The sequence below is a fragment of the Egretta garzetta genome, unplaced genomic scaffold, assembly GCF_000687185.1.
Source record: "Egretta garzetta isolate BGI_Z169 unplaced genomic scaffold, ASM68718v1 scaffold14, whole genome shotgun sequence".
NCBI classification, from domain to species: Eukaryota; Metazoa; Chordata; class Aves; order Pelecaniformes; family Ardeidae; genus Egretta; species Egretta garzetta.
In genome coordinates, this window is record NW_009259588.1 from 1,501,184 (window position 1) to 1,516,032 (window position 14,849).

Here is a 14,849-nt window from a genome sequence, read left to right on the forward strand (position 1 = left end):
CCACTAGTACTTAAAAGAGCTGAACTCACCTAAAGTACACTGTTGGAAAGATACATCTTTTGGATGTATCTTTATCTCTTTAAATACTTAAAAATGTTTTTTTAAAAACTACAATGGTAGTTCTGTAACAGAAACATTGTTTCCAAAAGTAATTTACATATACAAACGCTGCTTCTGTAAACTTTACTACCTTACTTCCTTCCTGCTACTTTCTAAATACTTATTCCCTATAATAAAATTAATAATCCATGAGGTTTTGTTAAATCATTTTAGAAAAAAAGAAATCACAGATTATATTTTCTACAAATAGTAAAGCTGTATAACAAAATTATTTCAAAACTAAAGGTGCACAAATACAGCTTTGCTTAGGTAAAACAAGTGCCATGAAAGCCACCTGTGAAGACTTCTAAATCAATTCTAAAATCATCTGCCAAAATAAGCATTCATCATTTAAATTCACTGAAAACGCTCCACTCACTTCACTTGACTGATTCTCACATATTTATCACTCAATAGCAGTTTTATCATCCTAATAGCGGTTTCTGTATTTAGAAATTTGCTAGCAATTCACTAGAAAGTTACTATTCCAAGGCAATTGCATACAGCAGAGTTTATCACAAAACATTTCTAAATAAGAACCAAATCACAAGAGCTAACTCCAGCTGCAATTCACTCCAAGGACACCAGTTACATGTATTCTTTAACCTTTAAAGTTGAAGTGTTAATTAATCATTAGTTATTGAATTTGCTTTTTCTTTTCAGCAACATCAATAAAATGTGTATATTGTCAGCTTAACACTCTAATGCCCTCAAAAGCAAAAGAAAGTTTTAACCCCTCTACCCAGATGTGTTTTTGAATAGAAGTGAGGACCAGGCTTATATGCCATATCATTGACCTCAGACTCTCTTAAAAGCTGCTCTTTTCCTTACAAGTCAGCAAAGCAGAGGAGAAGTACACAGCAGCAGCTCCTCAGAACTACTTTTTTTTTTTTTTTTTTTAATAAACTGCTGGTAGTGTCCTAGTAGGGAAAAATGCAGGCAAAGCAATCAAAAGGTGCATGACAAGCAAATTACTGTGTTCCTGTACTCTGCAAATATCACACAATATACAGTTACTATTTACTTAACTCGTTTAATAGTTTAATAAGAAGTACTGGTATGCAACAAACCTAGTGCAAAGGAACTTCCAACCACCACAGATAAACCATTCTAAGCCTCTTCTTCTCTGAGAAATTCTGGCTCTTGGTAGAGTATGGTAATCACTCTCATCATTTTCAAAGCCTTCTTCTGACATCATTAGTGGCATTTCATCCAAATGAGAGGACTCATCTTCCACCTGGTACCTGGCAAAATGAAATAAAAACACTAATTAAATAGCCAATACATATTTTTTTTTATTACTGGAAATCTCCTAACTTTTGCAATACAGAATTTTATTAGAGAGATATTATCATCTAAACATCTCATGTATTTGTGCTAACACATCAAGAAGAAATTCTGATTTGAGTTAAAAATGTGTAATACAGCAAAAAGGCCTGCAATCAATCATTGTCAATCACAGTATAAATCAACCTAGGGAGATTCTTGTTTCTTACACAATTTGTAAACACAAAGCTGTAACTTCATACTTTTCAAAGGCTTCTTTGTAAGATTTTGTTAAACAGAATTTACTTGGCAAAGTTTATAGCAGATGCAAATGACTGGGTTTTCATGAAGTACAGACCTCAGATTTCCACTGAGCTTCTTCAGCTTGCTTTCCTGATGTCTATTCCTATGTGCGCAGGCCTCTATTTGAGTCACACTTTCTACATGACTCATTAAGATCTTAGTTTTAATTACTAAAACATTACAGTTACTTTTATAGTTCTATGCAAACACATTCAGCAAGTCAAAACAGATTTGCTTGTGGGACCTATGGAAACAACACTAAGGTAACAATGGTCTTTTCCTCTCCTGAAAACTATTCTCCACTTAAATTTTACATTTCTGGAATGCTTACGCCAAGACAAAACACTGGAATATTTGATAAGAAAATTCCCCTAAGTGTATGTAAATTGAGTAACTTATTTAGTTCATATTTTTACACCATTGGGAAGGTAACTGAAAAACTGCACTATTACTCAGATTTCCTTTCATAGACTATTAAAGACGACTACTAAGGATATTAATTAGAAGAAAATTTTTAAAGGAATTAAATGTTATAGGCTAGCAAAGATCATCTACTTGAATGCAATAACACATAACATAACCCTAATCAATAAAAACATATGGTAAACAAAATGGTCAGAAAAGCTGGCTGCACAAACGCTTACAAAATACATGAAAAATGTATCAAATGGAACACAAAAGCAAAAACTTTTAAATATATAATAATATTACTTGACACTATTGACAATGGTAGTTGGGCAGTCTTTAAATAGGAACAGCTGATGAAAAAAGTATCTGACCAGAATAAATGAAAAGATATTCTGCATATGCATTCTTAAAATTTCTCAAATGCTTTATTAGAAGACAACTAGCAGACTACTATCAATCTATTCTTTGTGTAATATGCAATTTATCTGCCTTGACATTATTCTTCACTACTCCCAGTGCAAGAATAATTCCTAGAGCTCAGGAAAAAAAAAGAAACACAAGAAAAAGGATTGAGTCACAAAAAAATACGAGTCTTTGGAACAGAATTATTAAGTTTGATTTTTATGAAGCTGTATTGTATACTCATCTCTTACAATGTGCATCCTGGGACCATCCCATTTTCCCCACAGCAACCCAAAACCAATCTATATAAAAGCAGTAATTAACAAAAGCAAAAATCCATTCCCTTTATGCGAGACAGCAGCAGGAGTGCATGGTGCTCTGCCTGGGGATGGATGAGGAACCAACTGAGAGCTTCTGGGTCAGGATTAAAGAGAGGACAGGTAAAGATGACATTATACTGGGTGTCTGCCATAGGCCACCTGAACAAGAAGATGAGGCCTTTTACAGACAGAGAGCAGCAGCCTCACATTCACAGACCTTGGTCTTCATGGGGGACTTCCACCACCCTGATATCTGCTGGAGGGACAACACAAAAGGACATAAGTAGTCCTGGAGGGTCCTCCAATGTTTTCACAACAACTTCATTCTCCAAGTAATTAGAGGAGCCAATGAGGAGAGGTACTCTGCTGGACCTCATACTCACCAAGCAAGGAGGGGCCCACTGGGGAATATCACTCCTATCTTCAAGAAGGGCAGGAAGGGGGACCCAGGGGACTACATACCAGTCAGCCTCGCCACAATCCCCAGGAAGGTGATGGAGCAGCTCACCCTGGAAACCATTTCCAGGCACACAAAGGACAAGAAAATCATCAGGAGTAATCAGCATGGCTTCACCAGTAGGAAGTCATGCTTGGCCAACTTGATAAAATTCTACGAAAAAATAAGTGGCCTGGCAGATGAGGGGAGAGCAGTGTATAGTGTCTACTTGGACTTCAGTAAGACCTTTGACACTGTCTCCCCTAAAATCCTCATAGACAAGCTGCTGATACAGGGGCTGGATGAGCAGACAGTAAGGTGGACTGAAAACTGGCTGAGCAGTCAGACCCAAAGAGTGGTCAGTGGCACAAAGTCTAGTTGGAGGCCAGTAACTAGCTGTGTACCCCAGGGGTCCATACTGGGTCCAGTCCCATTTAACATCTTCATTAGTGATCTGGGTGATGGGGCAGAGCACACTCTCAGCAAGTTTGCAGATGACACAAAACTGGAATAAGTGTCTGATAGGCCAGAGAGGTGTGCTGTCATCCAGTGCAAACTTGACAGGCTGGAGAAATACATTGACAGGAACCTCAAGAAGCTCAGCAAGAAGTGCAAAGTCCTGCAACTATGAGGAACACCACCACACACCAGTATATGCTGGGGGCCACCCAGCTGGAAAGGAGCTTGGCAGAAAAGAACCTGGGGATCCTGGTGGACACCACATTGAACATAAGCCAGACACAAAGAAAGCTACTGGTATCCTGGGCTGTGTTAGGCAACGTATTGCCAGCAGGTCAAGGGAGATCCTTCCCCTCTTCTCAGCACTGGTGAGGCCACACACTAGACTCCTGTGTCCAGTTTTAGGCTCCCCAGTACAAAAAAGACATGAGCATACTGGAGAGAGTCCAATGAAGGGCCATGAAGGTGATTACGAGACTCAAGCATCTCTCCTATAAGGGAAATCTGAGCAAGCTAAGACTGCTCAGCCTGGAGAAGACAAGGCATGGGCAGGATCTTATTAATGTCTATAAATACCTGAATGGAGGTTGCAAAGAGGACTGACACAAGCTCTCTTTAGGTAGTGCCCAGTCACAGGACAAGAGGCAATGGGCATAAATTGAAACAGAGGAGGTGCTGTCAGGAAATGCTTTTTTACCATGAGTATGACTGAGTGCTGGCAAGGGTTGTCCAGGGAGGTTATGGCACCTCCATCCTTGGAGATGTTTAAAAGCTACCTGGACATGATCCTGGGCAACCAGCTCTAGGAGGCCCTGCTTGAGCAGGGGGGAGTTCTGCTGGCACAGAACAGCACCCTGAGCAGTATTCTGTCCAAAAACTTGATAGACAAACCCAATATCTGAAAAAGAAAGTAACACTACAAACACCAGGACTAAGCATAAAAAAGCACCATCACCAGATTTGCATTTTCTCAACTTACTGTATAATTAATACAAAAATCTGAAACCATTTCCTTTTCCCTAGATTTTCTCTGTTGTGCCCTGTTGCATACAGGAATATACTAAGGCAGTTATTAACCTTTTTGGATGCCAAGAAAGGTAGTGGGGGAAGGAGGGACTGTATTGTAGTATTACATTTCTATTGAAAAAGTACACCACATACTTTACATTGGCTATGTAATAAACTGGTATCACTACAGTTAAGAAGGAAGAGCTAATAAGGAAGGAGAGAAAAAAAAAAACCACACCAAACCCACTACTGGTTAACCAGTCGTTAGCTAGACACTTCCTCTTTTGGTTGGCAGGGGATGCCCTATTTTCTGCACCTCCTTTGAATCACTTGGCATGGGACATTACTAAGGGATGTTAACAATGTGTTCAGATCAGATAATGCATAACTAGAAATAATAATACGCACACACACCCTACTCCCACTGCAAGTCAGCTGAGTATTGAAACATTAAACATGTTAGACCTTGTGAAGAAAAATCTTAATCTGTTTCAAATTATGCAAAAGCACAACCACACTGCAGAAAACACAACAAAAGTTTCAAACTAAAAAAACTGTGTAAATTTTTTTAGAAGTTACAAGCTCCCAGAAAGTTAGTTATGTGAAAATATGGCACAGAAAATGCTTTCAGAATTATTACCACCAGTACCCACTTGAAAGAAAAGGAAAATAAAGGTTAAAACAAACATGAAAAACTTGATCTTCACAAACAATGTTGCCTGCAAGAAGCTGCATCTGATGTTTTGTTTAATACAGCAACCTGGCAATGTTTTCCATTCCCATTACTATCAACAGTCATTAAGAAGACACACTATACAAAAAATTCTCTTCCCTAAACAAAGCGGTTATTACATGTTAACATGTATATTATACTAAGTTATATGGATTACTCTCAGAATAGACTAATTTTAATACTAGAAAGTAAAACCACCACTTAGAAAAAAAACTTAAGATACTACTTTATGCTGAGACTTCCAGTAAGACAGGCCTGTGTTTAAGCAGATTCACATTCAATGCTCTTATCTCTCCTGGTTAAATTTGCTAATTACATTATCAAGGTTTTAACAGAGCTTTCTGTTGCATTGTGTTCTGCTTTTAGACATCCAAACAATTAATATTGCATTTGTAATACTATCTTGTGAAATCACAAACTTCCAGCTGTACTGGAGTATACAGCAAGATATTGCAAAATAATAGATCCCTTTTACTTCTGTATGAAGTTAACAAGTGTCTGATTCAGAAAAAAATATCCTTTATATACAAGGTAACATAGCAAACATGGTTAAAGTCTCTCCTGAAGGAACACGTTAATGCAAGAGAATTATGGGAGTGAGACTTGCCTGAAAAAACACATTTACAGGCATGCATAATATTTAAATCTACTCTTGTAAAAGTGGTAACATTCACAGAGCACATTGATGTCCTAATCATAATTTCTTTAAGGTTTATTTGACATTATAAGCAAATACTTTTTTCCACATTCAGTATCTAGGTTTGCACTTTTAAATATGGAGCTTCACCAAGTAGTGAAGATAATGAGCATAAGCACCATCATGTTTAGTAATCCTGACTTCAAAATACAGCCTCTGAACTGGCAAGCAATTTATTCTGTTTCAAAAGCAATTTTGCTATTGTGTTGGAAAATTGTACTTCAGTATTTAAAAACAATAAGATAATGAATAATGGATTTTTTTTCATAACTAGGATGAGGACAAAAATCTTTATGTCTTTGTTGCCTAGTATTTTTCTGCACTTAATTGCTTGAAGTGCTGATTTTCCTTGAGTGACAAATCAATTAAGTATAATCCTAGAAACTTTTATTAAAATAGGGAAGCACTGAAAGCAACATGAATAAAGAAGCCAGAGTGAAGACATCAAAACTCTCAGCACGAGTGCTACTAAATCAGGTACAAAGACAACTACCTTGACAAAAATATTGTTTCCCAAGGAAAAAGGAACATTAATATTAAACAACTTTCAACAAAATCTGACTACTATTCAGAATATCATTTAACAGATTTAAGTGAAAGGAAACCATGTACAATAAATACTTTTAAATGAAATTTTGATATAAACATCTGCTGTGAAAATTATGTCTCAAATCACCTGTACCTACATCACTCCACTTTGATGGCTGTTTTCCAAAGTAGATGCGGCTGCAGAGCTCCATGAGTGCCATAACTTGTAATGGAAACCATTTTAATTCACAGAATCACACAGAATGGCAAGGGTTGGAAGGGACCCCTGGAGGTCATCTAGTCCAACCCCCCTGCAGCAAGCAGGGACACCGCTAACTAGATAAGATTGCTCAGAGCCCCGTCCAACCTGGCCTTGAATGTTTCCAGGGATGGGGCCTCCACTACCTCTCTGGGCAACCTGTTCCAGTGTTTCACCACCCTCATTGTAAAGAATGTCTTCCTTACATCCAGGCTAAACCTACCCTGTTTTAGTTTAAAACCTTACCCCTTGTCCTGTCACAGCTGGCCCTACTAAAAGGGTTGTCCCCATCTTTCCTATAGGCTCTCTTTAAGTATTGAAAGGCTGCAATAAGGTCTCCCCACAGCCTTCTCCAGGCTAAACAACCCTAGCAACAGAAGTAGTCCTAACTGAGCATCTGATTAAAAAAGCCAAGAAAGGCCAGTTCCTGGCAGTTGAGCTACCACTGCTTGCCACTGTGACCACATCCCAGCCCACCAAACACTGGCAATTTGGCTCGGTGGCTGCCGCCAGTCACAGGACTCCCTCTGCTTCTGGTCACGGGCAGAGGAATGACTGGGGGAGTGAAGCAGCATAACCTATCTCAGCCATATCCTGCTCTACCTCCAGTAATTCCTCCAAGGGTTAACCTAGGCGAACACCTTCCCAGTCTGAGGATAAAGGAGATTGTCAAATTGTATAGATGCAGTAGGAGGAATAATGATGAAAGGGACAGGCATATTTATATAAAAAGCAAGAATTGTTTCTTAAAGGACAAGCAGCAACTGCTATAGGCTGCCTGTATCACTGATCAAGCTGTTCAGATCCTGTCATGTGACAAAGAAAAAAATCCCATGAAACTCTGTACAGCAGCAGGAAAAAATTTATTAAGAAATGTACATTCATCCATAAGCATGCTTGTAAGTATACAACATTTTCGTATAACTGTTCCTCTTATTCAAATATCCAGCGTCTCCATAAAACAGATGGCTTTGTTAGAAGCTACCTGAAAAAAATCAAACTACAGATATTTACTTTTTTCAAATATTCTTCTGAATTTCTAAAGATTGGAAGGTATTTCTCCCCTCTAATTTCAAAAACCTCTACGCTTTACACAGCAGTAAATTCAGTTAAACTACAGAACAATCACATTGTTTCGAGATTACAACAAAAGTGGAAAATGGAAAAAAATCTATAGGTAAGTGCATGAAATTTAAAGAATTTCCTTTAACCTCTTCCTCCAAAACACAGAAAAGCTATTTCATAAGTTTTTAGAATTGGTTAGACCTTGCCACTATTTGCCCTATTTAGCTTTAGTTGTGCCTCTAATGTAAGCGCACTCCTAATCAGTATTACTTGGGAAGTCTCTGAATCAAGTCCTGGCCTAAAAGATACACACACACTAAAGCTATTACAAATTTATATGCCGTATCAGAGACAGGTGTGTCAGATCTCTACATGGAAGATGACACTAACCACAGTATTCCAACAGTTATAACAACCACAACCAAAAACCCCTTTGGACAGCTTTTAAGGAAGCTGAAGATTTGCAGAGCTGAACATTTATATCCAGTTTCAACAGTTAACTTTGCTTTTGTGTCCTTGCACAACAGGATCTTTGAAAACCTAATACAACACTCCCATCATAGTGCATGTTTATCCATTGGACAATAAAATAGAGGGGGAAAAGTACTTCTACTGTATGCAGGCAAGCTTATTACTGAGTGTGGCATTGAGATTAATATATTTACTGCAATAAGACCAAATAAATCAGGTTGCCCCCAGCCTTTTACAAATGATGCAGAGATATATTCTGGAAAAACACTAGTCAGCGTTTTTGATCAACTACAATAAAAAAAAAAAGCTGACATCTTCTGCCATGCAGAACTAAGGGAAAAACCCTTAAACCTGTTCAGGTAAAGGTCTAAAAGCAGGCCATATAGTTATTACCAAGGCAGCTCCCTTTCACCAGTAGCTATCAAAAACTGCTTAAATCACAGATACTAAACTACGGGTTCCACCAAACACATAAAGCAAATATTCTGAATGCTATTTGCCTTCTCTCTCCTAGCTCACGCTTTCTTAACCAGAGCTGTATACAGATGAAACAAATTCAGAAGATCTGCATAATGAAGAATTAATGAAAAAAGGCACTCTTCCTTATTCCCCTTCGCTTACCTTACAAAGCACTATGCATATCCTAATACAAGATCTTTTTCAACCCATGACAAGATGAGTGAGTCTCTGCACTTAACAAATAGGTACCAGAAATACCTAAATACACAGCTGGACCTGAGAAAACATCACCTACATTCACCAGAGCCCTATTTTTAATTAGTAGGGTACGTCATTGATCACAACAACGGGACCATTTTATCACTGTCACTGGGTATTGTTATTGACATTGTAGCCCAATCAATTGTTTTCTCTCCCTGTTCTTAGCAATCCAAATGCCTGCCCAAGCAACACAAATCACTATATTTAGATACCACAGATACACACCAGGAAGGCATGCAAATATAGGGCAAAAAGAATAGCTTAAGCATGAACAACCTTAAAAATACATTTACAAAGTTTATTCTACTGCACACACAGTGATGTGCACTCATTGCAAAAGACATCATCATCAGCAATAGCAATCTTAAGTTCTCAAATGTTTTTTTGCCTAAGGACTAAAATGCTTCAGATCAGGTAATTTTTCTAAGAAAAATCATGCTAAAGATTATGTCTATAAACCTACCTTAGTGTGAAAGAGTATTACAGGGCAGAAAAAACCCTAAGGACAACTTTTTCCAAATACACAATTCTAAGTAATGTCAAGTCAAAGAACTGCAATTGATTACTAAAAACAAAAGTTCCTATGACTGTGGATGTAAATTTTGATGACAAAGTATTACAAACTACTTCTCAGGTATGACTCCAGTGAAAGTGTCATTGTATGCAAAAGTATTTTGCAGTTGCAATTGTGAGCAGCTGTATATGCATACAATATGGTTACCTGCATCATTCAATTAAAGATGTCTCTGAAAAGCAAAAGCCGCAGAAACTAAAACAACAATGACAACACACACTGCATAAAAGCTCTAAAAACATTAACATACGGCAAGGCCATTTTTCGAAAGTTATGTATCAAACTATTTTGACCTCTGTCCCAGGCAAAAATGTCATACTCTACACCTATCCTGAATCAGGTGTCAATCCCACAAGCAGTATTATATACCTATGAATAAAGTCTTCAGCAAACAAAGTAACACACAATCCAGGAATGTGAATATGTGCACAAGGGGCATAGAACGCACATTGAGAAGAAAGTTAAAAAATCCACTGCTAACTTCTTTTTCTAAAAACTAGTGGTACTTCATAACTTGAGAGTTGAAAATATACACCCAACCACTATTATGCAAATAAAACATCCCAAGTATAAAGGTGCCACGCAAAAAACCCTGTTGGAAGAATCAGAATTAAGAGATGGTATCTCAGATTCCGCCTAAAAATTACTCAGTGACTTAGTTCCAAACAACGACAGTGAATCTCTGTCCAAAACCACAATTCAGGAAAAGCTGATGACAAAGGACAGTAGGTCCTGCAAGACAGTGACATCAATTTTTATTGTTTTTTTTAATTAAAAGAAAAGAAGTTTTGCTTGGGGGGGGAGGGGAGGAAAGAGACAAACACTTAATTTCAGGTGAGGTCAGTAAAGAACGGGGGGCAACAGTTCTCCTGTAAAAAGAACAAAAAGACATACATGATTGATCTACTTTGTAAGAATGGCATAACAGTATAGACAATTCTCCTAACTACAATTCCACACAGGTTTCTTTGCACCACATTTGATCCTTTCCTCCCTATGCTAAAACAAAAGAGAGGGGTGTATTTGAATGAACATTTGAATATAACAGCATAACATACAGCTGTGTATTTTAATGCATTCTCACTTCCAATACACTACAACATCTATACATCAGTAGCTGTAATGTAAAACACTTATCAGGAATACCACTTCTGGTTGTTCAGAGTTCATGACACTTCCAGCAAGTATCAGCTGAACCTGTAACATTTGCAATTTTCAGTATCACAGTAACAACCAATACATCTCACTTTGAGTTGCTACCTCCAGCAAAGAAAATTTCTGTTCTACAGCGAAGTGGGTTAGACTAATCTGTAATGGTGCATCCACTTAGTTGCCATTTCTGTATGCATGTCACAGAGGAAAAAAAACACAAGACAGGGGCTCTGATTTAAACAAAGCATCACAGGAACGAGGATGATATTAGGAGCTTTCTCCACAAGTAAGTGCAAGTATGCCAGTACACATGCAGACAATTAACAAGCAGTACCCACTCCTGCACACTCCCACAGCTGCTTAACTTTTAGGAGTTTGTGCCCATATCCTGAGTAGCAGGATGAATAGCATTAACAATACTATTTTCTACAAAATAGTAACATAAACATTTACAGTTTATGTTCCTGGACTAAACAATTTATTGCTTCTGGTCAAACAACAGATGTTTGAAGAAGTCACTGTTGCTTCGCAACAGCAGTTTTAAAACATAAAAGTAAACTCAAAAGTAAATTCAGTTCCATCTCCAGAATGCTTTATCACAGAATCTTGCCCTACTGCAACCTCCTAATAAATCTAGTGTGGTCATTCGTAAGTACACTGCTGTGACCCATACTATGAATAATCATGCAAGAGGATTCCTTCCAGTGAGTGAGTGTTTTTCATGACATCACCTCTGTGAATACCTGGAGTGCAACTGAATTTCTGTAACATTGGACACAGCTAGTAAGACCTAATTTTTTCGTACCAGCTCGGGAGTCCCAACACCTCACACCTTAGCCCTATTAGGCCAAATACAAGCATACGCCGACAGCAGCAAGTGCAGGACACCTCAATAAACCAGGTATTTTGCTTATGGATAAATGAGGGTTGACTACTGCTTAGCTCTGTATCAGCTTCAAAATTCCACCAAGCTTCTTGTTTTCCTTCCACCGACCTCATATGACAATGCAGGCACAGTTAACTTCCTTCCTGTATTTAGCACTCAATTACGCCGGGGCTGATGATGACAAATACAAGCCTAACATATGACAACAGTCATGTTAAGCCCCACTGAACGTTTAAGGTGATCCTGGATGTTCTCTGGTCCTCTTCTCCCTTCACAATGTAAACAAAAAGCAGCAGCTATTTCTCCTGTAGATAACAGATCCTTCGTGCTGAAGGACAAAGTGCTGAAACAAGCGCTGAATCAGTCACCTCTTTTTTTTCCCCCAACCTTTCTACAACTATTCAACTTGAATATATTAAACAATACCAAGATTTATTTTTTTTTAATAATTTGAAGATGAACATCTTACTTCAAGATAGATTTCCCTCATTTCTAACAGTAGCACATAAACAGCTCTCTGTCCATCTGAGGTGGGGAAGATGGCAGAAGATATAAAACCTGAATTTCTACTACTAAGTTGCCCTTAAACATCAGAAAAAAAAGCAGAACAGGATGCATGTGTTCATTGAACGATAGGTAACATCTAATGTGTATTTTTAATTATCTTTTTAAACAGGCCTTAACATATACAACTTGAATATATAAAATACATTAATCTTGTCATGTTTATAGATTAAACACATCCCAGAACATTTCCAGGGTTTTACCTGGCTACAATTTTATACAGAAATGTACAATCTCAGGTGTGTATCACCGAAGTTTCTTTAGGTATGCAGGAAAAACATATTCCAGCTTTAAAACACATGCTATTAGTCTGTCAAAATAATCTCAAAAGCACAAAGCACATTAAGGACACACACTGAATGAGAAAGTCTTTGTCCTCACTGCAAACTACAGCAACTCCTACTCTTGAGGGCCCAGAAACCACGGCACTGGATCAAACTTGAGATACCAACTCTATTATATTTTAATCAGTGTTTCTTTCTAGACATCTTTGGAAGTATGAATTATACCCATTTATACAAAATCCGCATGTATACATGCATGTGATAACTTTCTGCATATCAGAGACCTCAGTGACTTCACTTCAACACTCTTATAAGCACCTGCAACATCAGGACCATTGCTGCAGTTTCCACAGGTATGCAAGGCTTCTTCAAAGTCTGTGCTGAAGATAAAGATTAGAAAAGCAGGATGAATGATCCATAAAGACACAGGAGCTGTAGTTCAATTACAAGCTTAGAGTCATAAGACTAACAGGTTGTAGTTCGACTACTCGCACTGCATATTTCCCCTCTGACTTTACACAAGACACCTGTGGTTGAATCTACACAAGCATGCCCATGCTTTTGCTACAGGTCCATGGGACACCTTCCAAAGTACAAAACAGGTGCTCTCACAAAGCCAGGGCATGGTATTCTTGAAGGAGAATGACCAACCTACTCAACTCACCTTAAGAAAAAATATAAAGAATTAAAGAGTGAAAAGGTTGGTATATATATTCTAATTTTCAGAGCTCAAAAAAGCTGTTTATTTAATCAAGTGTTCAAAATAAAGAAACATAATAAACATGCCTGACAACATTTAAAGGTTTTATAAACCCAGAAGTAGTTGAACAAAGGTAATGAAAATCATAGATCGTCATTAGTGTGGAGAATCAGTAAGTTAAATATGTATCATCTGCACTTGAGAAACACACAGGATGTGGAGGACCGTAACTCAAAGATGTAATCTAAACTAGAAGGAAATTAACCCAGAATCTCTGGAGGGTAATGTTGATCAAACAAGACAGAGGGGAAGAAGAAGATCCATAATGAAAAGGTAGTACCTTGCTAGAACTTAAAGCTTGCCAAATCTACTTGTAAAGCTAGATTTAAACAGTTTGTATAAATAACTGTAATTAGTGCCTGCAAACATATCTTCAATAAACCTGTGCATCTACTTGATTTATGAACTCAACCCACCATATCTATAGCATACTTCAAGTCACCAAAACGCTACTGGGTAACCTACAATAGAACCACCTGATACTTTTCATGGTCTGAACTAAGTTTTTGCCGACATAATTCTCCCCTTTCCCTTTTTCTTCCAAAGCACAACACCTACTGAAAAGCTTAAAGATTCCAGAAAGAGCTTCCCCTGTTTCAGTTCTCTGAGGAATAGGGATGATGATGATAACACTGCCCTACCTCAAAACAGAGGACAAACCTACTGCAAATTGGACATTCAAGTATTAGCGAGATGAGCAAAACTACTACTATGGCAGATTGCACAAGCTCTTGAACGTTCCTAAAAAATATTTTTATTTAGTTTAAGGATCAAGACAACATAGTTCAAGCCTAGCCTATTTTGCACAGTTTAAACCACCCTTTTCTCTTAGGCATTCAATTCAGACAAAGTCGCAAATACATTTTATTCATGATGGAACAGATCTGTCACTGTATATGAATAAGAACAACAGCACCAACTATTCTGGGTTTAGAAAGTTCATTTACTTCAGATCCTACAACTGCTCCCTCCAGTTCTTGCGTCCACAACCAGTGTTCTACAAAAAAACAACAGAAAAGAAAAATCCCTCAAGCAACTAACTATAATCATATCCTCCACTGTAAGAGTGCTGTCCAACGGACACGCCAAAATTCCAGAGCAAAGTTTTGCCTTGCTCACAATAACAGCATACTTAGAAATTATTCAGAATAACGGGAAGCAAAGAAACAGTCGGTCTTTGCCTGAAAACTTAATTTGATGGCAGGCCTTTAAACTGTCTGCTTCAAATCGCTTAACCCCCAATACAGCACATTTCAGGAAATTCTGAGTTGTTTTAATTCTCACATTCAAGAATGTTTTCCGTGCTAATACACAATAATCACCTCACAGCATATTAACTAACGACGCCCCAATGGGACACCTACGGTGGGCATCCCGCTCCTAAGTAAACTACCGGCAAGGGACCCGAGTTGCGCGGAGCTGCAGGCGGCGCCCGCGGGGCCGGGGGAGCGAAGG

The 14,849-nt window shown here is 38.1% G+C and overlaps 1 protein-coding gene across 4 annotated transcripts in view; it reads right to left on the reverse strand.

The window, feature by feature from the left end:
* ATP9B (ATPase phospholipid transporting 9B (putative)) overlaps positions 1 to 14,363 on the reverse strand; it is a 171,337-nt gene extending 156,974 nt beyond the window's left edge. For 2 of the 4 annotated variants that reach the window (XM_035893429.1, XM_035893427.1), the window contains exons 1-3: positions 12,953 to 13,299; positions 5,927 to 5,932; positions 1,170 to 1,343 (exon numbers count right to left, since the gene is read on the reverse strand). In XM_035893429.1, the coding sequence (XP_035749322.1) occupies positions 1,170 to 1,306 (137 nt within the window). In that variant the 5' untranslated portion in view covers positions 1,307 to 1,343; positions 5,927 to 5,932; positions 12,953 to 13,299. Of the gene's footprint in view, positions 1 to 1,169; positions 1,344 to 5,926; positions 5,933 to 12,952; positions 13,300 to 14,341 lie in introns of those variants that run through there. The other 2 variants (XM_009637923.2, XM_035893428.1) reach the window with 2 other exon arrangements.
* Between the last annotated feature and the right edge of the window lie 486 nt (positions 14,364 to 14,849).